The sequence below is a fragment of the Bombina bombina genome, chromosome 6, assembly GCF_027579735.1.
Source record: "Bombina bombina isolate aBomBom1 chromosome 6, aBomBom1.pri, whole genome shotgun sequence".
Classification (NCBI taxonomy): domain Eukaryota; kingdom Metazoa; phylum Chordata; class Amphibia; order Anura; family Bombinatoridae; genus Bombina; species Bombina bombina.
In genome coordinates, this window is record NC_069504.1 from 842,004,809 (window position 1) to 842,032,154 (window position 27,346).

At 36.6% G+C, this 27,346-nt stretch overlaps 1 protein-coding gene across 1 annotated transcript in view; it reads right to left on the reverse strand.

Annotated features, from left to right (window-relative positions):
* LOC128663754 (complement C3) overlaps positions 1-27,346 on the reverse strand; it is a 108,603-nt gene that overhangs the window by 68,605 nt on the left and 12,652 nt on the right. Inside the window, exons 7-13 of the mRNA XM_053718239.1 lie at positions 25,900-25,987; positions 22,323-22,425; positions 22,011-22,131; positions 14,704-14,819; positions 12,038-12,184; positions 8,971-9,177; positions 4,906-5,109 (exon numbers count right to left, since the gene is read on the reverse strand). Coding sequence (XP_053574214.1) covers positions 4,906-5,109; positions 8,971-9,177; positions 12,038-12,184; positions 14,704-14,819; positions 22,011-22,131; positions 22,323-22,425; positions 25,900-25,987 — 986 coding nt within the window. The remainder of the gene's footprint in view (positions 1-4,905; positions 5,110-8,970; positions 9,178-12,037; positions 12,185-14,703; positions 14,820-22,010; positions 22,132-22,322; positions 22,426-25,899; positions 25,988-27,346) is intronic.

A 27,346-nucleotide genomic window follows, 5' to 3' on the forward strand; every position in this document is an offset into this window, starting at 1 on the left:
GGGGCAGCACTTCAGTGACTGTCAGACCCAGACCCCTCCTCTCCTCTGTATCTAGGGGGGAATCATACACAAAGACTACAGAACCGGTCAGGGGCGACATTCAAAATGGGTCAAGCACATCTTGTCTCTAACTTCCCACTTATTGCACAATTGTGCATAAGCATTGGTTGCATGCTGGTAGGCAGGCTTAGTAAGGTCAACGGCCAGGCTAATAGGTTGCTATGCTAATCAGCAATGTTACTTCTGGGAGGAGCTTCATTTAATTCTCTGACCCAGGCAGCACAATATCTTGAGCCGGCCCTGAACCTATCCTATCTCAAATGATGCTCTATGGAGATAAGAAAGCTTTACTTAGAATGTCAAATGATAATGGTTATACTGTGAAAAGCAAACTATTCTACAAAATACCTCTGATTAAGATTACATTAGTATATGGAAGAAGCGAAAAATCTAATATATATATATATATATATATATATATATATATATATATATATATATATATATATATATTATAATACTAAAAGCTACATATGAAACTCTGCTAGTGTAGTCATTTTGTCAATTAAGGCCAGTTCACTAAATTACTGCTTAATTACTTTGCTTTTAGCATAAAATTTGCTTACTTCCTTTCATATTCTTTGTTGAAAGCTAAGCCTAGGTAGGTTCATATGATAACTTCTAAGCCCCTGAAGGCCACCTCTTATCTCAGTGCATTTTGAAAGTTTTTCACAACTAGACAGCGCTAGTTCATGTGTGCCATATAGATAGCATCGTGCTCATTCCTGTGGAGCTAAGTACGAGTCAGCACTTATTGGCTAAAATGCAGGTCTCTCAAAAGAACTTAAATAAGGGTGCAGTCTGCAGAGGCTTAGATACATGGTAATCCCAGAGGTAAAAAGTATATTAAAGGGGCACTGAACCCAAATTTTTTCTTTTGTGATTCAGATAGAGCATGCAATTTTAAGCAACTTTCTAATTTACTCCTATTATCAAATTTTCTTCATTCTCTTGGTATTTTTATTTGAAATGCAAGAATGTAAGTTTACAGGGAGCGCAGAATTATTAGGCAAATGAGTATTTTGACCACATCATCCTCTTTATGCATGTTGTCTTACTCCAAGCTGTATAGGCTCGAAAGCCTACTACCAATTAAGCATATTAGGTGATGTGCATCTCTGTAATGAGAAGGGGTGTGGTCTAATGACATCAACACCCTATATCAGGTGTGCATAATTATTAGGCAACTTCCTTTCCTTTGGCAAAATGGGTCAAAAGAAGGACTTGACAGGCTCAGAAAAGTCAAAAATAGTGAGATATCTTGCAGAGGGATGCAGCACTCTTAAAATTGCAAAGCTTCTGAAGCGTGATCATCGAACAATCAAGCGTTTCATTCAAAATAGTCAACAGGGTCGCAAGAAGCGTGTGGAAAAACCAAGGCGCAAAATAACTGCCCATGAACTGAGAAAAGTCAAGCGTGCAGCTGCCAAGATGCCACTTGCCACCAGTTTGGCCATATTTCAGAGCTGCAACATCACTGGAGTGCCCAAAAGCACAAGGTGTGCAATACTCAGAGACATGGCCAAGGTAAGAAAGGCTGAAAGACGACCACCACTGAACAAGACACACAAGCTGAAACGTCAAGACTGGGCCAAGAAATATCTCAAGACTAATTTTTGTAAGGTTTTATGGACTGATGAAATGAGAGTGAGTCTTGATGGGCCAGATGGATGGGCCCGTGGCTGGATTGGAAAAGGGCAGAGAGAGCTCCAGTCCGACTCAGACGCCAGCAAGGTGGAGGTGGAGTACTGGTTTGGGCTGGTATCATCAAAGATGAGCTTGTGGGGCCTTTTCGGGTTGAGGATGGAGTCAAGCTCAACTCCCAGTCCTACTGCCAGTTTCTGGAAGACACCTTCTTCAAGCAGTGGTACAGGAAGAAGTCTGCATCCTTCAAGAAAAACATGATTTTCATGCAGGACAATGCTCCATCACACGCGTCCAAGTACTCCACAGCGTGGCTGGCAAGAAAGGGTATAAAAGAAGAAAATCTAATGACATGACCTCCTTGTTCACCTGATCTGAACCCCATTGAGAACCTGTGGTCCATCATCAAATGTGAGATTTACAAGGAGGGAAAACAGTACACCTCTCTGAACAGTGTCTGGGAGGCTGTGGTTTCTGCTGCACGCAATGTTGATGGTGAACAGATCAAAACACTGACAGAATCCATGGATGGCAGGCTTTTGAGTGTCCTTGCAAAGAAAGGTGGCTATATTGGTCACTGATTTGTTTTGTTTTTGAATGTCAGAAATGTATATTTGTGAATGTTCAGATGTTATATTGGTTTCACTGGTAAAAATAAATAATTGAAATGGGTATATATTTGTTTTTTGTTAAGTTGCCTAATAATTATGCACAGTAATAGTCACCTGCACACACAGATATCCCCCTAAAATAGCTATAACTAGAAACAAACTAAAAACTACTTCCAAAACTATTCAGCTTTGATATTAATGAGTTTTTTGGGTTCATTGAGAACATGGTTGTTGTTCAATAATAAAATTAATCCTCAAAAATACAACTTGCCTAATAATTCTGCACTCCCTGTAGATGCTGGCCCATTTTTGGTGAACACACTGTGTTGTTCTTGCTGATTGGTGGATAAATTCATCCACCAATAAACAAGTGCTTTCCATGGTCCTGAACCAAAAAAATAACTTAGATTCCTTATTTTTCAAATAAAGAAAGCAAGAGAACGAAGAAAAATTGATAATAGGAGTAAATTAGAAAGTTGCTTAAATTTGCATGCTCTATCTGAATCATGAAAGAAACAACTTGGGTTCAGTGTCCCTTTAATATAACCATGTTGGTTATGCAAAACTGGGGAATGGGTAATAAAGGGATCATTGTGACCTCATTGTTATATTAAATGGACATGAAACCCAAAATGTTTCCTCCATGATTCAGATAGATTATATATTTTTAAACAAGTTTTCATTTTACTTCTGTTATCAATTTTGCTTCATTCTCTTGGTATTTTTTATTGAAGAAGCAGCAATGCACTACTGGGAGCTCACTGAACACATTTGTAAGCCAATGAAAATTGGCATCCAAGTTCAGCCACCAATCAGCAGCTAGCTCCAAGCTCCTGAACGTATCTAGATAGGCTTTTCAACAAAGGATACCAAGAGAATGAAGCAAATTAGATAACAAGTAAATTGAGTAGTTTAACATTGTATACTCTATCTGAATCATGAAAGAAACAATCGCCTATATTACGAGTTTTGCAGTAACAGGGGTGCGTTGCTAACGCGCCTTTTTTTTCTCACCGCTCACTTAAGACAACGCTGGTATTACGAGCTTTCTGAAAGCCGGCTTTAGCCTCAGAAAAGTGAGCGTTGAGCAAAATTTAGCTCCACATCTCACCTCAATACCAGCGCTGCTTACGTTAGCGGTAAGCTGGCTAAACGTGCTCGTGCACGATTTCCCCATAGGAAACAATGGGGCTGAGCCAGCTGAAAAAAACCTAACACCTGCAAAAAAGCAGCGTTCAGCTCTTAACGCAGCCCCATTGATTCCTATGGGGAAATAAAAGTTATGTCTACACCTAACACCCTAACATGAACCCCGAGTCTAAACACCCCTTATCTTACACTTATTAACCCCTAATCTGCCGCCCCCAACATCGTCGCCACCTGCATAATCTTATTAACCCTTAATCTGCCTCTCCGGACACCGCCGCCACCTACATTATACCTATGAACCCCTAACCTGCTGCCCCTAACATTGTCGACACCTATATTATATTTATTAACCCCTAATCTGCTGCCCCCAATGTCGCCACAACCTACCTACAATGATTAACCCCCTAATCTGCCGCCCCCCAACGTCACCACCACTATAATAAAGTTATTAACCCCTAAACTTAAGTCTAACCCTAACCCCCCTTATTTAAATACAATTTAAAATAATCTAAATAAAATTACTACAATTAAATAAATTAATCCTATTTAAAACTAAATACTTACCTATAAAATAAACCCTAAGCTATCTACAATGTAACTATTAGTTATATTGTAGCTATTTTAGGGTTTATTTTATAGGTAAGAATTTTGTTTTAAATAGGAATTATTTAATTAATTGTAGTAATTTTATTTATATTTATTTAAATTATATTTAAGTTAGGGGGTGTTAGGGTTAGGGTTAGACTTAGGTTTAGGGGTTCATACATTTAGTATAGTGTCGGCGACGTTGGGGCGGCAGATTAGGGCTTAATAAATGTAGGTAGGTGTCGGCGATGTTAGGGACAGCAGATTAGGGGTTAATAAAATTTAACTAGTGTTTGCGAGGCGGGAGTGTGGCAGTTTAGGGGTTAATAGATTTATTAAAGTGGCGGCAATATCCGGTCGGCAGATTAGGGATTACAAATTTTATTTTAGTGTTTGCGATGTGTGTGGGGGGGGGGGGGCCTCGGTTTAGGGGTTAATAGGTAGTTTATGGGTGTTAGTGTACTTTTTAGCACTTTAGTTAAGAGTTTTATGTCACAGCGTTAGCCCATAAAACTCTTAACTACTGACTTTTAAATGCGGTAATAGTCTTGACAGGAGAGGGTCTACCGCTTACTTTTTCCAAGACTCATAATACTGGCGTTAGAAAAATCCCATTGAAAAGATAGGATACACAATTTACGTAAGTCAATTTGCGGTATGTTCGACTCTTAATACCCGCGGGCGTTAAAAAGCAGCGTTGGGACCTCTCAACGCTGCTTTTTAAGGCTAACGCAAGACTCGTAATCTCGCCGATAATGAATTAACTTCACACAAATACTAATATATTTGTGTATTACTTCTAATATATCTCCATTGAGGAAAAAAAAAACAACAACATATTAACAAGCTATCTTACCGTCCCCATGCAGGAATCTGTCACATCCACCCAGACTGAGTCCGACACAATCTCACGCACACCTGCGGTAGCCACTATATAATATGCTACAATGCGAAAAGATGGGATGAATTCCTCGGTGATAGGCAGTGACATGGTAACAAGCAATTGTCCTTGTTCTCGTTGCTGTCTTCCTACGCTCATTATCCTACCCTTGTTCAGGATCTAGGAGAACAAGAGAATATGGGAAGTGTTTGATAAAGCACAATGGGGTTATAAATAGATGAAACACAAACCTACCTTATGTTATAAGGATTTTATATAGACACATAAACAAAATAAATGTATAAAGTATTTTAAAACTATTTCTAACTTTCTAAATTTACTAACATAAAAGGACATTAAAGTATTTTTAAAGCAGATTATATTTTAAACAATTCCTTTTTTATTATTTGTTTAACTCCTTTAAAATAAATAAAAATGTAGTCAAAAGGTGCACTCCTAGAACACCCCTATTCTGCTCCAGATGAGGCCTGTGAGTAGAGAATACACATGTATGCTTGCTTCTGATTGGCTCACCAGCTGTATTCTCATCTGGGATTGTATAGAATTGACCATGTAAATATACTTAAAAGGAAACTGAACCAAATTGTTTTCTTTCAAGATTCAGATAGAGCATGCAATTTTAAGAATCTTTCTAATTTACTCCTATTATCCATTTTCTTCCTTCTCTTGATATCTTTATTTAAAAAAGCAGGAATGTAAGCTTACGAGCCGGCCCATCTTTGGTTCAGAACATGGGTAGCACTTGCTGATTGGTGGCTAAATGTAGCAACCAATCAGCAAGCTCTATTCAGGGTGCTGACTGAACCAATAAGAGGCCAGCTTGTACGCTTACATTTCTGTTTTTTAAATAAAGATACTAAGTGAACGAAGAAAATTTGATAATAGGAGTAAAATAGAAAGTTGCTTAAAATTGTCTGCTCTATCTGAATCGTGAAATAAAAAAATGTGGGTTCAGTAGCCATTTAATGCTATAACAAAATAAAGCATTTTATTTTTATACTTGAATACCCCTTTACATTTATTTAGATGCCTTTAAGTTAGCATTTTTGTGTATAAAAAATATGTTAACATGCAGAAAAAGGGCATTTTAACAATTTTGAGTTTATGATACCTGTAATCTAAAAGCTTAGTTTTTGCATTTTTCTTAATTATGATTTAAACATAATTGTAAAATAATTACTGTCTTCCAAAATATATCAACATTAGTCATTTTTACCACTAATTAAAAATGTGTAGAAAACAATTTTTCATTCTAAACTTTAAAGGGATAGTCTACTCAAAAATAAAACTTTCATGATTCGAATAGAGCAGGCAATTTTAAGCAACTTTCTAATTTACTCCTATTATCAATTTTTCTCAGTTCTCTTGGAAAGTAAGCTTAGGAGCTGGCCCATTTTTGGTTCAGTACCTGGGTAGCGCTTGCTGATTGGATAGCTACATTTAGAAACCAATCAGCAAGCGCTACCCAGGTGCTGAACCAAAAATGGTCCGGCTTCTAAGCTTACATTCAAATAAAGATACCAAGAGAATGGAGAAAAATTGATAAAATATATTAATTAGAAAGTTGCTTAAAATTGCATTCTCTGTCTGAACCATGAAAGTTTAATTTTGACTAGACTATCCCTTTAATTCTAAACTCAAACTAATACAGCTGTATCAGTTGTCTACTTCTTAGCAATGCTCATTGGCCAATATACACTTGCTACTAATACTCATTGGTTGTTAAATACTTACTGTTAATGGTTATTGGTTTAGAGGTGGTTCCAGCAAATATTTATTGAGCATTAGTCGAAAGTGTACAACTGATGCTGGTATATTAGTTTAAAATGAGTCTACTTCATTTTTTTTCATGTTCAAATGCTGCCCTTTCATTTGGATGACACAAATTAACTACATTGTCCCATTAAAGGGACATTAAACACCTTTTAGTTACAACATGTTTGTAGCCTTGCAATAAATTAACATTAGGTTAGTCTGAAAATATTTAGTGTGCTTTATAACCTTGTTCGTGGCAACTGTTTTGAATAGCCAAACATCAACCACCATTTGCTTTATTTATAGGAGCCAGACTAGATTTTTTTACTAGAATAGGAAATGCTAGCAGTGATCATTGTGATAGGAAACACTTAAATGGACAGTCTACAATATACTTTTTATTGTTTAAAAAGATAGATTATCCCTTTATTACCCATTCCCCAGTTTTGCATAACCAACATGGTTATATTAATACACCATTTACCTCTGTGATTACCTTGTATCGAAGCATCTTCTGACAGCCCCCTGATCACATGACTTTTTTGTTTATTATTTATTGACTTGCATTTAGTATTGTGTTGTGCTAAATCTTAAATAACTCCTCGGGCGTGAACACAATATTATCTATATGGCCCACATGAACTAGCAGTGTCCAGTTGTAAAAAGCAAATAAAAAAGCATGTGATAAAAGGTTGTCTTTAGTGGCTTAGAAACAGGCAGAACTTTAGAGGTTTAAATGTTATAAAGTATATTAATATATCAATGATGGTTGTACAAAGCTGGGGAATGGGTAGTAAAGGCAATAGGCACGGGTCTAATATGCAAGGAGACAGTTATCAGAGGCAAAGGGATAGAGGACCCTGCCAAGAGTTTCAGTTTTGTAAATCATCTCTCATGAGGGTGATCTACAGAGCAGCTAGACTCGAAGGCCTACATGCTAAGGGGGTTAAGGGGATAGCTAAAGAAGGAGAGGGACTAAAATAGAAAATGTTAGTGTATATTATATGCATCCTTGAACAGTAGAGTCTTTAAGGAGCGCTTGAAAGTTTAAAAACTAGGGGAGAGTTGTGTAGAGCGAGCCAGAGAGTTCCACAAAATAGTGGCCAGTCTGGAGAAGTCTTGTAGACGGGAATATGAGGAGGTAACAAGAGAGGAGGAGAGAAGTAGGTTATGAGCATAGCGAAGGGAACGGAAGGGCGAGTATCTTGAGACTAGGTTAGAGATATAGGGGCCAATTTATGAAAGTCTGGCAGACATGATACGTTATGTCTGCTAGACATCGCTGCAATGCTGCCCCCTGCAGATTTGCGGCCAATCAGCCGCTAGCAGGGGTTGTCAATCAGCCCGATCGTATAGGATCGGGCGGATTGATGTCCGCAGCCTTAGACCAGTTAACTTATGTTTCCGGTGAGCCTGAAGGCTCGCTCAGAAACAAGGGGATCAGGGGCAATTCGACCCTTGATAATTTGGTAGAGCAGTATTATTGAGAGCTTTAAAAGTTATAGTCAGGATTTTATATTTTATTCTGGAAGTTAGAGGAAGCCAGTGAAGGGACTGGCAGAGAGGTGCAGCAGATGAGGAACGACGTGTAAGGAAGATCAGCCTGGCAGAGGCATTTATTATGGATTGTAAGGGAGTTAGACTGCAGCTACTGAGGCCGGAAAGGATGAAGTTGCAATAGTCAAGGCGGGAAATGATGAGAGCGTGGATTACTGTCTTAGTGGTATCTCGTGTAAGGAAGTGGCAAATTTTGGAGATGTTTTTGAGGTGTAGGCGGCAATATTTGGCCAAAGACTAGATGTGGGGAGGGAAAGAGAGATCGGAGTTGTGTGACCCCAAGACATCGGACATGCAGGGTTGGGGTAGTTATGTCATTATCAACAGTTAGAGAAAGATGGGGGGTTGGAATTTTTGTTGAAGGGGGAGAATAGGGAGCTCAGTTTTTGAGACCTTTAGCTTAAGGAAGTGAGAGGACATCCAGGATGAAATATTAGAAAGGCAGTTAGTGACTTTTTAAATAATAACAATTTTTGTGAAGACTGTCCCTTTAAAAGTTATTATATCTGCTAAAGATAATTAGCTAATTCAGCTCTCAGAATAAGAAAACTCTTAATTTTCAGAGTTACATATCAGGTAAGGGGCAAAACAAATGGAAAAGTATATTACAAATATATATTTTTTTCTTTCATAATACACATAATTAAACATTTTTAAATTACATTCTCAATGTGTTTACTGTCCAATAAGTATTCTTTGTCTCCTTACCAGGTAGGTGAAACTCTGGATATTTTTCTGAACTGTTTGATCATTATTTCGGATATTAAAGTTTACAGGAACATTTTCCCCAGGTTTCACCTCGGATGCAGTGATGCCAATGTGCAGGTAATTACCACCTAGAGGTCTGTATGGTTTCGCTGTCATGGTAGCAGATGCCTGGTAATTTTCAGTTAATTGTGGATGTACAGTTTTCACCTATGTACATATGAGAGGAAAAATTATATACATGTGCAGAAGAAATATATATCCTCAGAATATAGGAAATACCATTAATATATAAGCCTACATTACAAGTGGAGCGCAATTGCTACCTCATGAAGCACAAACGAGCATGATCACAATATTTTTACCACTAGAGCCAGTATTACAAGTCAAGCATTAAAAAATACATGAAACAGGTGGTGTCTACCCCTCCCTATACTTTCGATAAAAGATGCAAAGTGGAAACTCACAATCGTATTACAAATCAATGGTTAATCCTTGCAATCGAGCTATGATCACATTAACACTGGAAATATTAATCAAAGGGAAAAGATCTGGTAAGGTCATTGTGACTGCTCATAAGCACTTCAGAAACCACAAATCTGTCTTTTTAAGTTTTATTTTCACAACACAAAGAACATTGCTTTTCTGCATAGACAAAATACATAAATGCCATTTTAAGATGTACTGAAAGGGATGGTTTATCATACAAATAGTTTTCAATGAATGTGTTTACAATGACTTGTTATACCTACTGCAGAGTTTAAATAAAATCTATGGAAAATTGTTCCTTGATGTATATTCTGTATATGAAATAGCTATTTCTGCTAATTAAAACCACGACCTAATCAAATGGACTAATCTTGCAGGATGAGCTTACATCTATATTTACTCAAAATATTCCTTCTATTTTTTCCACTGTATACACAGTGAAACTAGTACTTATGGCCTATATATATATATATATATATATATATATATATATATATTTATTTCTTTTATAATAAAAATGATTTTTTTTCTATGCGAAGAAAATTTGAACTACTAATTTCAACTATTTCTATTAAAAACACATTAAAACATTCAAATTGAATAAAAATGATATTGCATCGTGACATATACCACACCCCTTTTAATTCTTTTTTTCCAATATTAAAATTATATTTTGTTTTAAAAAGTGTATATATTAGTGTAATACTTTATTTTAAAGCATTTTGGAAGTGTTTTGCAAATTTGTTTTTATTCCTTACACTTTACGTCAGGTCTCAAGTGGCGCTAAATATTTTAGTGCAGTTTTGCCTTTCACAGGAGCGCTACCTATAACTTTTAACTATTTAACGTGGTTGGCATATTCATTGAAAGTATAGGGTACGCTAGAGCGATGTTGGCCACTCTAACCGTTCTCTGTAAGTGCTCATGTTTGTGCAGTCCAGGGATATTGCTTATCGCGCTAGTGCTCTCATTAGCGCTCTACTTGTAATCTGTCCATGGTTGGTGCAGTGAGATTGCATACATCTGGTTGGTACAGTGAGGTTGCACAAATATGATTGGTATAGTTAAATCCAGTTTGCATAAACACAGTTTGTACTGTCGGAAAGAAGCGGTACTTTAAAAAAAAAAAAAAAACAACAACACGTTTTACAGTGTGAGTAATGTTTCAAAACGCACTACTGTGACTGGGAAAGCTGCAGCCATATTAATATTAATATTATTAAAGGGACACTGAACCCAATTTTTTTCTTTTGTGAGTCAGATAGAGCATGCAATTTTAAGCGAATTTCTAATTTACTCCTATTATCAAATTTTCTTCATTCTCTTGGTATCTTTATTTGAAAAGCAAGAATGTAAGTTTAGATGCCGGCCCATTTTTGGTGAACAACCTGGGTTGTTCTTGCTGATTGGTGGATTAATTTAACCAACTAATAAACCAGTGCTGTCCAGCATCTGAACCAAAAAATAGCTTAGATGCCTTCTTTTTCAAATAAAGATAGCAAGAGAACGAAGAAAAAATATTAATAGGAGTAAATGAGAAAGTTGCTTAAAATTGCATGCTCTATCTGAATCACGAAAGACAAAATTTGGGTTCAGTGTCCCTTTAATCTTGTTTCTAAATAAAAAACACAGCAAAATACAAAATACGTTTTGTATAATAAACATTTTACAGTGTATTGCATATAAATTACATCTCATAAAAACATGCACTGTATACCCATAATGCCTCATTAAAAATAAATGACCAATTCATTTACAAGTTTTACATTTCTTTGGTTCATAAAAAGGTCAGTTTCACACGTGTACATTGCAATTGTCCTTTCACACTATGGGGCCGATTTATCAAGAGCCGAATGGCTCGCGGAAACAGCAGTTAAGAAGCAGCATGGTACATTAATGTTAATTAATGTATGGGAAGGAGGGAGAGGGAGGAGGGAATAAATATTGAGAAAGGTGGAGGGGATAGAGTATTGAGGGGGGCAGCTACACACAGAAAAATGTTGTTTTTATTTATTTTTATAAATTGGGACATCTTGTCACAAACAACATTTTGCTGTATTGCTTGCATTATATTAAAATTCAAAACAAGTGGCCCCTTTAACTAATAAGCATTTTCTGCCTGTGGGAAGGCTTCAAATGAACAGATTTACACTATTCAATATCTATCCAACAAAGTATTTGCAAGTTGATTAATTCCTGTGTTAGCCAATAAGGATGTGAGCTTAACTTTTTTTTCTAGCCAATCCTGATTCCATTAAAATATATTTGTGTACCGCTGCTGGCTTGTAGCAATAGCACTACTACTTTAACATTATTTAAGTTTAAGATGCTCTCTAGCTGCTTCTTTGCTGCCTATAGGAATGTTAAAATTCCTCCAACATAAATTACCCTTAATCTTGGACGAAACAGAAGATTTCTTTTTTTTTTTTTTAAGACAAATGATTAGTCTAAAAATATATATTTTTTTTATCTGAGCTCATTTTTAGTACATAATAACCCCATGAATTGCCACAGCTCTTTGGTAACTTTATATACAGTATATTTATTATACAGGTCTTAAAAAGTTGTTGGTTCAACTTACAGTTATTGTCAAAGATGCCAAACCTGAGCCTGTGTTCAGTGTCAGCTTTGTAGTTCCATCAGCCTGTGTTGTTCCTCTCACGTTTCCTGGTATAGCAACCACTGGGATGCGATTTACTGGAGAGCCATCAGGGTTTGTAACAAACACCTAAGAGATAAGAAACTGTATCAGGCATCCATTTTAAGGAAAAGAGATTAGGTGACAGTGTGGCAGATACTGGGACAAAACTACTTTAAGAAATATATTATGAGAGGAAAATAATGTAAAATACTCCTAAAATGTCTGTCATCAATATGAAAGAGCTGCATCTAAGCTTACTGACTGTTTCCTTTTGCATAAAAATGTGTCTTTGAAATTTAAATTAAAACTAATACAGCTGTATCAGTTAAAACCTTCCGGAGAGGTAGCTCAGCATGCTAAGGCACTGTGGCTGAGCTCTGTAGCAACTCAAGGGTTGCAGGTTCAATCCCTGGCGAGGTCCACTCAGCCCTTCATCCATCTGAGATCGATAAAATGAGCAGCACCTTGAGACCCTTACGGGTGATTAGCCGCGCTTTACAAGTATACAATACATACACTAATGCTCTTTGGCAGATAGGTATGTCCAGTTAATGCTTATTGGTCTACATTCGATTCTACTAATGCTCACCTATAACATAAATAACAAAGGGCTAGATTACAAGTGGGTCGCTAAATTATTGAGCTCCCGCAAACAGGCAAGTAATTAACCAGCCATTACAAGTGGCTGGTTATTGCTACCGCAAGCTCGCCATAGCAGATTTTCATAAATAAATATTTCTACTATATCTGATGGGTTTTTAAACAAATATATATTTATACCTATATATATATATATACAGTATATATAAACAGATATATAGGATTATCTATTTATAAATACTTAGAACATATTCTGCTATGTGCAGAGCATTGAAATGTGAAAACTTTACAGTAAATACATAGTTAAAACCTTCATTAAATATGAATATTGCATAAATATTATTTTACATGTTTTCATCTACTTAAGGGGAAAAGGCTCTAATGCACTTATATATATATATGTCTATATACTGTATGTGTACTTATTATATTTTCTGTAAATACATATATACACATATAAATACATTAATTATAATAATTTATATATATATATATATATATATATATATATATATATATATATATATATATATTTATATACATAAACATTAGACATGGATATTTATGTATTTCAACATTTAAGCCCTTTGCCTGCTGAAATCTCATAACTTTGAGCACTGATAACTTTTTAATGCAATATTTTTTTTAAATAATTTTATTAGACAGTTAGGGGCCTATTTAAGAAGGTGCGAGCGGACATGATCCGATATTGCATACTCTGTCGGCATTTATCATTGCACCAGCAGTTCTTGGCTGCTAGTAGGGGGTGTCAATCAACCCAATCGTATTCGATCGGGTTGATTTCTGGCAATGTCTGTCAGTCTCCTCAGAGCAGGCGGACAGGTTATGGGGCAGTGGTTCGGAGCTTGATAATTCGGCCCCTTATTATGAGTGTAAGTGTACTTTGTAATGTATTTTTTATGTTTTTGTGACACTTTTTAGTTTAGGAAAACAGTTAACCACAGCTCTGAGATCGCGGTAAATCACGATTTCACTCAACTTGTAAAGTGAGAGCAATTAAAACGGAGTGCAAAACCTCAGGAAATTGTTTGTGCCTCACTTGTAATCTAGTCCTAAATATTTTAATCAAAGCATCTTAACAAAGCCAAATCTATTTTAGAGCACCCAATAATATTAATGCACTCATTGCACTCATATTACAAGTGGTTTAGTGTAGCACTCAAGCGCTATCCAAAAATTCCACTGTAAAATTTAGAGCTTTCTGAGACCTGAAGGAACCTTTATTATTAATAGTATAGCATAATTAATAAATGCATAATAAATAGACAATGCAAAAGCACTTAGTTGGCATTTCAAATGATAAGTAGATTTTTTCTGGGAAATCTCAGTTATTTACATTTTCCTTCATAATTCATCATGTGACAGCAATCAGCCAATCACAAAATGCATATACGTATATTCTGTGAATCTTGCACATGCTCAGTAGGATCTGGTGCCTCAGAAAGTGTGAATATAAAAAGATTGTGCACATTTAGAAAATGTAAGTGATTTGGAAAGTTGTTCAAAAGTGTGTGCTCTATGTAAATCATTAAATGTTCAATTGACTGCCCCTTTAACAGTTTTTATTGTGCTTTTTTTTGTAAACTGCCATATAGAGTAGTAAAAATATATTTAAGCAAAATATATCTCTACCCCATCATAAAATTCCAATAGATCACAGTAAAGCAAAGTGTGAACTCAACACTGATGATGCTGATTGGTTGTTGTTTTTTTCACCCTACAGAAAGGTGAAAGTAATAAAAGCAGCTGAAGAAAAACTGCTCACAGAACACTTACTCTGGTGAATTAAAGAAATTTTTAGGTAAAATGTCTTCCTTTTTAACAAAGAGATGTTCATATGAAATATGCTTCCTCACTTTCAAGTAATGTATCATATGAGTAACATATACCTTTAACTTTTTTTGTGTTCTGGAAATTATACTGCAACCATTGTTATACCTGATAAAAAAAATGCATGTAGAACATAAACAAGTATAGTACACTACCGTAAGGTCAAAGGGCATTCCTGGCTTGAAATATTTTGAGGTCTTTGTGAAGAGAATTTTATAAGGAGATGTCACAATGGCAATGTTATCATATTCAGCTTCCACTATGTCACTTCCTGCATAGGATAAAAACAGATGTCATGTCATTGACTGCAAGACAACATATTTATTATTTATTTATTTATTTTTGCATGGAAAAAATATTAACCCCTTTATGACGGTACTAATGAGCAAAGTTCTGATTTAGACACTATAAATAAAAATTAAATCATGCAATCATCAATGTGATTGCGTGATTTCAAGGCCGGGATGGGATCATGGGGGACTGCCTACACTGCTAGGCACGCGCCCCAAACAGATCCTTGCCTACGTCAAAGTGAAAATCTGCAGGATGCCGTATATGGTAGGATGTTCTCTGCCGATAATGTCGTCCTAATGGCGTTAAAGCCCAACGTTGTTAGGACGGTATGGAACGTCTTAACTGTGTAAAAGGATTCAATTACTAGTGAGAATATCACTCCTGGCCAGCAGGAGGAGGCAAAGAGCACCACAGCAAAGCTGGTAAGTGTCACTCCCCTACCCATAATCCCCAGTTATTCTCTTTGCCTCTGTCAATGGAGGAGGAGAAGTTTGGTACCTGAAGGAATTAATTCCTTTTTTTGGGTACTTTTCCTTGCAAGCAAGGATTTGGGTTTAGTTGTGTCCACGTCAATCTCTTCAGTAGAGTAGTGGTGGCTTTTAAGTAGTTAGGAAGTTGTCAGGTAGTCCTTGCTTTGTTTCCTAACACATTGCTGCCCATGGTACAGAAAGCCAGAGTTGGTTACTCTGTTCTTTCTTTTTCTACAGGTCTCTGTAAGGAGTATGTGTCCTATCACGCCTTGTGAGCTGTCTTCCTGCCGGACAGCTAGACTCCAGGTAAGTGCTTGTGTCTTCTAGGTCTTGGAGACTTGCACTTCAGAAGAATATGTCACATGCAGTAGATGGGGACATTTTTAAAATCCTTTATACAGGATTTTCTTTGGCAGTGGGCAGGCACATCATGTATGTTGAGACTAGGGATTAATCTTCCCTTTATTGGGACGTTTTTCCTCTTTTGTTGAAATACTTTATTAGTATGTGTGTGGCTTATGTTTTATGCAGGGTTTTATGTATACACTTAAAATTTGGCAGTTGGTTTACTTTGCTTGCTTAGTTAGAACAGGCTAACTGACAAACTGCTTGAGTTTGAAACCAGCTGCAGCTACTTGCATCTTATATTGCAGGCAGAGGGAAACTCACGCCTTTTACTTGCTGCTTAGTTTTCTCTCTCTGCCGGTCATGTGACCTCTCTGCTGTCGGATATTCATGGAGCGGAGCAGCGTAATTGAATTTCAGTCTCTTCAGTGTCGATTTACGAAACAATCGTTTTAGAGACATCTGGCAGCCAAATTGTGGTATTAAAAATTCTTAAAGTGACAGTGTATTGAACAATTTCTACAATTTTGGGAAGTTTTTATTTAGTATTATGGACAAATGCTTGTTAAGCCTAGAGTCACAAATTGTATTGCCTATGCAATTCTGTGCTGCATGCTTAGCTAGAACACTTCAATTTAAAGATAAATTGTTGCCCTCTGAGCCCAATGTCTCTCAGGATGATGCTGTTCAGGCAATGCCACAGCTTTCTCCTCAAATGTCCCAATCATCTATGGTGTCACATACAGTGCCCTGCAGTTCCTCTCAGCCTCCTGGAGGAGTTTATTTGCCTGAAGATTTTGCTGCATAGGTATCTTCTGCTGTATCTGCAGCATTATCTGCTTTTCCTATGTTGGGAAAACGCAAGAGGAAAATTAGACATTCAGATAGTAAGTTTCTGTTCCACCTACTGCTACACAGGTTGCCCTCCCTCATAAGTCTGATGAGGAGAATACGCTGGTAGCCTCTGAGGGGTAGAACTCAGATTCAGACAGTATTATTCCTTCATCTGATAGTAAAGAAGTAAACTTCAGATTTAAGTTTGAACACCTTTGTGTACTGTTAAAGGAGGTATTGGCTACTTTGGACAACTCCGATACTTCTGTTGTTGTCAACCCTAAGATGTCTAGTAAACTTAATAAATACTATGATGTTATTTCCTCTGTGGAAGTTTTTCCTGTCCCAGACCATGTGATGGAGATTATTTCACAGGAATGGGAGAAGCCAGGAATTCCTTTCTCCCCATCTCACGTATATAAAAAGATATTTCCTGTTGCTGACTCCATTAAAGATTCTTGGCGCACAGTGCCTAAAGTAGAAGGGGCTATTTCTACAATGGCTAAGAGAACTATGATCCCTATAGAGGATAGCGGCTCCTTTAAGTATCCCATGGACAAAAATCTGGAAGCTTATTTGAAGAAGATATATGCTTATCAAGGTCTTCAATGGCAACATGCAGTTTTTATTGCCACAGTAGCAAGTGCGGCATCTTATTGGTGTGACGCCTGTTTGAATAAATTTTAGTAGAGAATTCGTTGGAGCAGATACAAGATAGGATTAAGGCTCTCAAACTAGCCTATTCCTTTATTTCTGATGCTAACATGCAAGTTATTAGACTGGGAACCAAGATGTCTGGCTTCATTGTCCAAGCCCGCAGGGCATTGTGGCTAAAATCTTGGTCAGCTTATGTTACCTCTAAGTCCAAGCTTCTGGCGCTTCCTTACAAGGGGAAGACCTTGTTCGGACCTGGTCTGGCAGAAATAATTTCTGATTTTACAGGTGGAAAAGGGTCTTTTATACCACAAGACAAGAAGAATAGACTCAAAGGACGTCAAAGTAATTTTTGTTCCTTTTGTAATTCAAAGGTCAAAAGTCTTCCTCTCCCTCTTTTAAGCAGGAGCAGTACAAGTCTTCTTGGAATCCTAATCAGTCTTGGAATAAGGGAAAGCAATCAAACAAACCCTCAGCTGAGTCTAAGTCAGCATGAAGGGTCGGCCCCTGGTCTGGGTTCGGATCAAGTGGGGGGCAGACTTTCCCTGTTTTGTCAAGCATGGAGACAAGATGTTCCAGATCCTTTGTCTGTGGACATAGTATCTCAGGGTTACAAAATGGAATTCAAAACTTTCCCTCCCAGGGGCAGATTCCACCTCTCAAGATTATCTGCAGACCAGGTAAAAAGAGAGGCATTCTTGAACTGCGTTCAGGACCTTTCCTCCCTGGGAGTGATTGTTCCAGTTCCAGTAAGGGAACAGGGTCTAGGATTCTATTTAAATCTGTTCATGGTTCCCAAAAAGAGGGAACTTTTCGACCCATTTTAGACCTAAAATGCCTCTACAAGTTTCTCAGGGTACCGTACTTAAAATAAAAACCATTCATTCCATTCTTCCTTTGGTCCAAGAGGGTCAGTTCATGATGACCATAGACCTGAAGGATGTGTATCTTCATGTTCCCGTCCACAGGGATCATCACAAATTCCTGAGATTCGCATTTCTAGACAAACACTTTCAGTTTGTGGCTCTTCCATTTGGCCTTACCACAGATCCCAGAATTTTCTAAAAGGTTCTGGGGGCTCTCTTGGCAGTGATCAAGTCTCGGGGAATTGCAGTGGCGCCATACCTGGATGACATATTGGTTCAGGCATCATCTTTTCAAAAAGCAAACTCTCATACAGAGATCTTGTTGTCTTTTCTATGTTCCCACAGTTGGAAAGTGATTCTGGAAAAGAGTTCCCTTGTTCCATCTACAAGGGTGGTTTTCTTAGGGACCATAATAGATTCCCTATCTATGAATTTTTTTCTGATGGAGGTCAAAAAATCCCAAATTCTCTCCTCTCTCTTCAGTCTACTGTTTGGCCATCAGTGGCTCAATGTATGGAGGTAATTGGTCTGATGGTCGCTTCCATGGACATCATTCCCTTTGCTCAATTCCATTTGAGAGCTCTGCAATTTTGCATGCTCATACAATGGAATGGAGACCATTCGGATCTGTCTCAGAGAATAGATCTAGACCAGTCGACAAGAGACTCTCTGCCGTGGTGGCTTTCTCGGACCATCTGTCTCAGGGTACATGCTTCCGGAGACCTTCCTGGGTGATTGTGACCATGGACATCAGCCTGCTATGCTGGGGAGCAGTCTGGGACTCATGAAAAGGCACAGGGACTATGGATTTGGGAGGAGTCTGCTCTCCTGATAAACATCTTGCAGTTCAGAACAATTTACAATGCTCTGATGGTTTAGCCTCAATTGTCCTTAGCCCGGTTTATTAGGTTTCAGTCGGACAACATCACCTCAGTGGCTTACATCAACCACCAGGGAGGAACTCGGAGTTCCTTAGCCATGAAGGAGGTGGCACAGATTATTCAGTGAGCGGAAGCTCATAATTGTTGTCTATCTGCCATCCACATTCCTGGAGTGGACAACTGGGAAGCGGATTTCCTGAGCAGATAGACATTTCATCCCAGAGAGTGGGCTCTCAAATGTGGGGTGCCGGATTTGGATCTGATGGTGTCTCGGCAGAATGCCAAGCTTCCAAGGTACGGTTCAAGTTCAAGAGATCCTCAGGCTGCTCTAATAGATGCTCTGGTGGTTCCTTGGGATTTCGGTCTAGCATACCTGTTTCATCCGTTTGCACTCCTTCCATAAGTTATTGCTTTTATCAAACAAGAGAGAGCATCTGTAATTCTAATAGCTCCTGCATGGTCTTGCAGGATCTGGTAATTATGCAGACCTAGTGAAGATGTCTTCTCATCCTTGAAGGTTGCCTCTGAGGAAGGACCTTCTAACTCAGGGTCCATTCCTCCATCTAAATATTTTTTCTCTGAAGCTGACTGGAGATTGAACGCTTAGTTCTCTTTAAGTCGGTCATTGAGACCATGATCCAGGTTCGCAAGCCTGTTACTCAAAAAATTTACCATAAGGTATGGCGTAAATACCTTTATTGGTGTGAATCTAAGGGCTACTCTTGAAATAGGGTCAGGATTCCTAGAATTTTGTGTTATTTTAAGGAAGGTCTGGAGAAAGGGTTGTCAGTCAGTTCTCCGAAAGGTCAGATTTCTGCATTATCTATTTTGTTACAACAAATTTCTGGCAAATGTGCCAGATGTTCAAACTTTTTGTCAGGCCCTGGTCAGAATAAGCCCTGTGTTTAAACCTGTTGCTCCTCCTTGGAGCCTTAATCTTGTTCTTAAAGTTTTGCAGCAGGCTCAGTTTGAGACAATGCATTCCATAGATATTAAGTTGCTATCTCGGAAGGTTTTGTTTCTTATTGGTATCTCTTCTGCTCAGAGAGTTTCGGAACTCTCGGCTTTGCAGTTTGATTTGCCTCACCTTATCTTTCATGCGGATAAGGCGGTTCTTCGTACTAAATTGGGGTTTCTTCCTAAAGTGGTTTCGAATAGAAATATTAATCAGGAAATTGTTGTTCCTTCTCTCTGTCCCAATCCTTCTCATAAAGAACGTCTGTTGCACAACTTGGATGTTGTGCGTGATCTAAAATTCTACCTACAGACGACTAAGGATTTTCGCCAGTCTTCTGCCCTGTTTGTTTGTTTCTCAGGAAAGCATAAGGTCAGAAGGATACTTTTACTTCTCTTTCCCTCTGGTTGAGAAGTATGATTCTTTTGCTTATGAGACTGCTGGACAACAGCCTCCTGAGAGAATTACAGCTTATTCCACTAGGGCTGTCTCCTCTTCTTGGGTTTTCAAAGATGAAGCTTCTGTGGAACAGCTTTGCAAGGCTGCTACTTGGCCTTCTCTGCATAATTTTTCCAAATTTTCCAAATTTGATACTTTTGTCTCAGCTGAGGCCTCTTTTGGGAGAAAGGTTCTTTAAGCAGTGGTGCCTTCTGTTTAGATCTGCCTGTCTTGTTCTCCCTCCCTTTTCATTCTGTGTCCTTTAGCTTGGGTATTAATTCCCACTAGTAATTGAATGACGTTGTGGATTCTCCATATCTTAGGAAGGAAAACAAAATTTATGCTTACCTGATAAATTTCTTTCTTTCCGGATAAGGAGAGTCCACGGCCCCACCCTTTATTAATACAGTTATATTTTACTAAACCTAAGGCACCTCTACACCTTTGTGTTATTCTTTTTCCTTTTTCCTTTGGTCGAATGACTGGGGATTATGGGTAGGGGAGTGACACTTAACAGCTTTGCTGTGGTGCTCTTTGCTTCCTCCTGCTGGCCAGGAGTGATATTCCCACTAGTAATTGAATGACGTTGTGGACTCTCCATATCCGGAAAGAAAGAAATTTATCAGGCAAGCATAAATTTTGTTTTATTTTGAAACTAACAGAAAGTACTTAGAAAGTCTATGGGATAGAAGCTCAAAGTTCTATTGGTGGACAGTGACAAGCACCACATAAGTGAAAATAAAATATAGATCAAGATCAATGCACTACTGGGAGCCAGCTGAATACATTGGTAAGCCAATGACAACAGCTATGCATGTACAGCCACCAATAAGCAGCTAGCTCCCAGGTCCTGAGCCAACCTAGGTATGTTTTTCTACTATGGATACTAAAAGAACAAAGACAATTTGATAATACATGTAAGTAAGAAAGTTGTTTAAAATGATATAGTCTATCTGAATCATCAAAGCACATTTTTAGATGTTTTATGCAGAACAATTGCAAAATAATAACTAATGCTACTTAAATAAAAAACATTGAGTATAGAGTAAATTAGTCTAATACAGAGAAGCTTTGCCCATCTATTATAAAGAATGACACTACTCTTCTTGAGAAACTGTGACTCACAAAGATTTCTCTGAGTTGGCTATTTAAGGAGAAGTCTACTTACAGTCAGTGCATTCTTGCACCCCTGTGAATACACCCCAAAGTGACCAAGGGGCTTTCCATTTATGTAAGGAAATAAATCCTTACATAAATTGTTTTTTTTTGTTGTTGTTTAGCATGTCCCTTCAAAGGTTGTCTTTCTCTTAAAGGGACAGTAAACACATTAGAATAGCATAATCAGTAAATGCCAAATAAAAAGACAATGCAAAAGCACTCACTATTTTACACGAGTAGCAGATTTCTTTCTGACAAATTTTAAAGTTAGTTCTATTTTTCCTCCCATTGCATCATGCGATAGCCATAATCATGTGATAGCCATAAGCCAATCATGAAATGCATATATGTATATTCTGTGAATCTTGCACATGCTCAGTAGTGAAAAATTGTGCACATTTATATAATGTATGTGAATTGTAAAGTTGTTTAAAATTGTATGCTCTATCTGAATTATGAAAGTTTAATTTTGACTTGAGTGTCCCTTTAATAGATGTTCCTGTCAAAAATCTGTTTAAGGGATCAGCTGTGCACAAACAAGAACTTGTTAATATAACATGTTTTTACCTGAGTCTGTAATGACAGTGGCGGTTACACACAATGAATATTCCAGCATGTCTTCAGGTTTTTTGAAACGTCTCAACAGGTCCTCTCTCTTTAATATCGCCTCTCCTGTACCCTCTTCAATCTGAGAGACCATGTTTGCAATTAGAAGAACGGGAAGATTAGAGAAAATAGATTACATATAACTTGGGAAGCAGAGCAGAAAGCAAAAATGCAAACTGTGAAGGGTAAAAATTACAAGACTAAACCCAACTAAACATTGGGAAGACACAATAAAATGATATAGAGGTAAATAATGCAAAAACTCATCCATACCGGAACTCTTGTCAGAGATTCTGGGATGCCAATTTTTAGATCGTCCTTTTTCACAGAGAAAAGCACAAATGCTTTTCCTTCCACATGCTTCCCATACAGGTAGCTGAGGAGTAAGCAACAGAAGAGGAATTGTATGGACTGTAGGCCTGTAGCGCTAATTTACTAAACATGATACATCTTTACACATGTTAGTAATAAAACAAGAACTGAATGTATTTTTATTTTTACAGTGAGAAGACCTCTATTTGAGAGACCACCATTTTTCATGAATCTAGATCCCTAAATGATTTGTATACCACACAATTGTATTGGCCTAAGTTCACTAAGAATAGAGAAAACTCTTGACTGAGACAAATGTTTTCAATTCGTATACTGTCCCCGAGATGTGGGGAGATCTCCCATGCTTTAATGAATCTTCTGAATAGAATGCTATGTAATTTTTAGGGATGTGCAAATGTGTTTATGTTTGAATTTGAATGTTAAAATGAATGTTATTGTAGAAATTTAATTTATATAATAGAATGTTGATAAGAACGAATATTCTTAAATATTCTATACTCGAATGCTATCAATAAATTTTCGAATGTCACTTTCAATTTCTAATGTTTATTATTAGATCAAATGTCCACTTTTGAAATTTCAAATGTAACATTTTCAAAATTTTGAAGGTAACATTCAATTTAACAAATACTATTCAAAATGTCAATAGTTCATGTGGTAGGGAATTTAGTAAATTTATACATAGTAGATACAAATATATCAATTTGAATGTTTCTATTTCGAATATTGCATTTAAAGAAAGCATTAGAAATAATATTGACCAAAAATAGGAACCCCTAGGGGAACCGTGAACGGGGTGCGCTGACAAAAAATATATGTTGATAACAAATAGTAAAAGTGATTAATGTCTATGGACAAACCATATTAGTCCATATGAAGAAATGGTGCTGTGTCTTTTGCAACAATAGAAATGTGCTGGCGGCGAGGCTCCTCTGGACTTCAGGTGGAAGGTGTCTGTAAATTAGAAATAACAAAGAGGGCGCCACATAGCGTGATATTGTAGATTCAAAGCCAAAATAGGTGAATAATGTAAAGGCTTACCAGAGGTAATGGCACCGTATGGTAACCGGTGCTGACAGGCAGGCTAACACTTTCAGTGGCTAGCACACTGGGTGGTCTCCGGCAAGCTGTTCACAGGTGATGTTCAGCGTTTCTTTGATTGGCGTCTGTGCGGCTGAAACCTGAGACGCTACGGTAGAGCAGATACTTTGATACCTTATCCAGGAAGGCTCAAAGGGAGAACCAAGGCAAAAAACAAATGGACAACTTCCGTATATTTAAAATCAGTAGATTTTAATCCATAAAAACTGCTACGCGTTTCTAGACCATAAACCGGTCTTTTCTTCAGGCATACAAACAATGGATACAAATTTTTTAAAATATTTACCTAATATACAATTAAAAACGGAAGTTGTCATAGTTTTCAAAAAAGGACCAATGGGACATGAGTGAATATTCTGAATCTTATTCATGTTGATTGGGCTCAATAGCCTGTGTGCTTCATTAACATTCGCAACTAATATCCCAATGGAATGTTTTTGACTTGTACATCTTTGTCTGCTGCATAAACTTGAATGTTCTAAATAATACCTGCATTATAATGTACAATAAAATGTTTGATTTTCAGATCTAAATACTATATGAATCATGTATGATTATGTTCATGCTCTATGTGATGTCATGTGAAAAAGAACATGAAATAGTAAATAGCAAATGTTTTGTATTTAAATTGACAGTGAAGTGTGTTAGGTTGTTCCGATTTGAACTATAAAAGGATATGCGTGAAAGTGTACAATGAAAAAAAGAGAATGATGTGTATTGGTCATGAACCAGCAGTGTTGTTGAGGAAATAAAATAATAAAATTTGTGTCATATAGAATTGTAACATGTACGTCAAAATTATGCTCAATTTTGGCATGATAGGCTATAAAAATTGGATATAGTTGCAATTTACTGAAAAAACAAAAAACAAAATACTGGCATTAAATGGCAACAGGTGAATTCTATTCTATCTATCACTCCGATTGGTGTAAGGGGCTAAAAAATTTATATAAAATAGACTTGAATAAAGCAAGACCTACAGCTGTGGAAATCAATACACAGAGGTTCTTAAGCATGCATGTTTAATAAAAACATGTAAGAGTAAATAACTAGTATATGTATCTGGTATTACACTTCTGTAATAAATAATTCAAACGAAAACTTTTCTTTGTCAAACAAAATAGATAAAATAGAATTCACCTGTTGCCATTTAATGCCAGTATTTTGTTTTTTGTTTTTTCAGTAAATTGCAACTATATCCAATTTTTATAGCCTATCATGCCAAAATTGAGCATAATTTTGACGTACATGTTACAATTCTATATGACACAAATTTTATTATTTTATTTCCTCAACAACACTGCTGGTTCATGACCAATACACATCATTCTCTTTTTTTCATTGTACACTTTCACGCATATCCTTTTATAGTTCAAATCGGAACAACCTAACACACTTCACTGTCAATTTAAATACAAAACATTTGCTATTTACTATTTCATGTTCTTTTTCACATGACATCACATAGAGCATGAACATAATCATACATGATTCATATAGTATTTAGATCTGAAAATCAAACATTTTATTGTACATTATAATGCAGGTATTATTTAGAACATTCAAGTTTATGCAGCAGACAAAGATGTACAAGTCAAAAACATTCCATTGGGATATTAGTTGCGAATGTTAATGAAGCACACAGGCTATTGAGCCCAATCAACATGAATAAGATTCAGAATATTCACTCATGTCCCATTGGTCCTTTTTTGAAAACTATGACAACTTCCGTTTTTAATTGTATATTAGGTAAATATTTTAAAAAATTTGTATCCATTGTTTGTATGCCTGAAGAAAAGACCGGTTTATGGTCTAGAAACGCGTAGCAGTTTTTATGGATTAAAATCTACTGATTTTAAATATACGGAAGTTGTCCATTTGTTTTTTGCCTTGGTTCTCCCTTTGAGCCTTCCTGGATAAGGTATCAAAGTATCTGCTCTACCGTAGCGTCTCAGGTTTCAGCCGCACAGACGCCAATCAAAGAAACGCTGAACATCACCTGTGAACAGCTTGCCGGAGACCACCCAGTGTGCTAGCCACTGAAAGTGTTAGCCTGCCTGTCAGCACCGGTTACCATACGGTGCCATTACCTCTGGTAAGCCTTTACATTATTCACCTATTTTGGCTTTGAATCTACAATATCACGCTATGTGGCGCCCTCTTTGTTATTTCTAATTAGAAATAATATTACATTAAACGAATGTTAGAATGTTGTACAAACATTCGAAATTCAAAACGAACAAGCGAATGTGTTAAAATTTGTTTCATTTTTCAAATGTTTGGAAACATTCGTCCATCCCTAGTAATTTCACATAACTCTCACTACTATTTGTATACTGATCATTTTAATTCAGACATATGTACATATAACTGGCCCCTGATAATTTAAAGAAAGACCTATTTTAAACATACTCACTTAGCACGGATGTCCACTATAAATTCATTAGCGGTCCATAAAAAGAATTTATTTTGTAAGTTCAATTCAACCTCAAAACTGGGTAGGACTGAGGAGAAATTAGAGATGAGAAATAATGTAATTACAAGTGTAAATGTATCAACATGAAAACATATAAAGAAATTATGGATAATTATTTCACATGAACAAAATGTGTTTCTGTGTTTGTATTTCCATATATTTGTTACAATATTGCACAAATGACTTTTAATAAAACTAACAACAATGCTTTTTTTTTTTTTTTACAAAAACTATGGACTAGATTCTGGTAATACAAGTGGATGGTAAAAAAGAGATTATTTTTCATGATAATTCAGACATAACGTGCATTTTTAAAGGGCCATGAAACAAATTTTTTCTTTCATGATTCATATAGAGAATTCAATTTTAAACAACATTACATTTTACTTACACAGGAGCGGCGTTCCAAGCAGCAACCACGGAAGTGACACCGGTCTGTGAGTTATCCAAAAAATCTCACATTCATTTCTGAATTCTGAATTCACTTTTGGATAACTCCGGATTTCTATCACCTTTTTTATACATTGTTTTGTTCATTGAAGAATTATCACATCACTCACACTTAGGATTTTCACAAACATTCTTTTGGAGTTTTTTTGGAGTTTTTAATATTTTTATATATTTTTTGATATATTTTTGACATTTTTTATATTTTTTGATTTTTATTATATTATAATATTTTTTCTTTTTCAACATCACAATTTTTTCTCTTTTGGACGTCACTAAGCACGAGGCACTTTATAGACTGCATTTTGGTTCTACACTCACCGATCACAAGGAATATCACACATTTGATGAACTTTTATTTGATTAACTTTTATTAGACATTAAATATCACACACTTGATGAACTAAGTTTTTATCTATGGGAATTCATTGAATCTATATTCATTCATTTATTTATTCATGTGGATTATGAAATATCAATCACTATGATAATTATCTTGATTGTTTAGTATGAAAAATCCCAGTTAAATTCATATCTGTGTTAATAGTTTGATCATTGTATCTTATCAATTCTCATCCCCTGTTATATTCTGTAGCCAGGGTCGTTTTAAGCTAATTTCCATTTTTAAGCTAATATCCATTTTTATGTATACTTTGTTTTTTTAAACCTTTCCTTGCCTTATTTTATATTAGGCGCTCCTTAGCATTTTTTACATATATTTATTTCTTAAGGGTCAACTAGGAACTCTTTGTTCTGAGGAGCCATAGGAATCTGCTAGCGCTGATAGATATCCCAATTTTTTCGGTAGTACTAAATCATTTGTGTTGTCCTTCCTTAAAGTAACATAAAACCCTTTTTTTCCCTTTCATTATTCAGATAAAGCATGTGATTTTAAATAACTTTCCAATTTACTTCTATTGTCTAATTTGTTTTGTTCCTC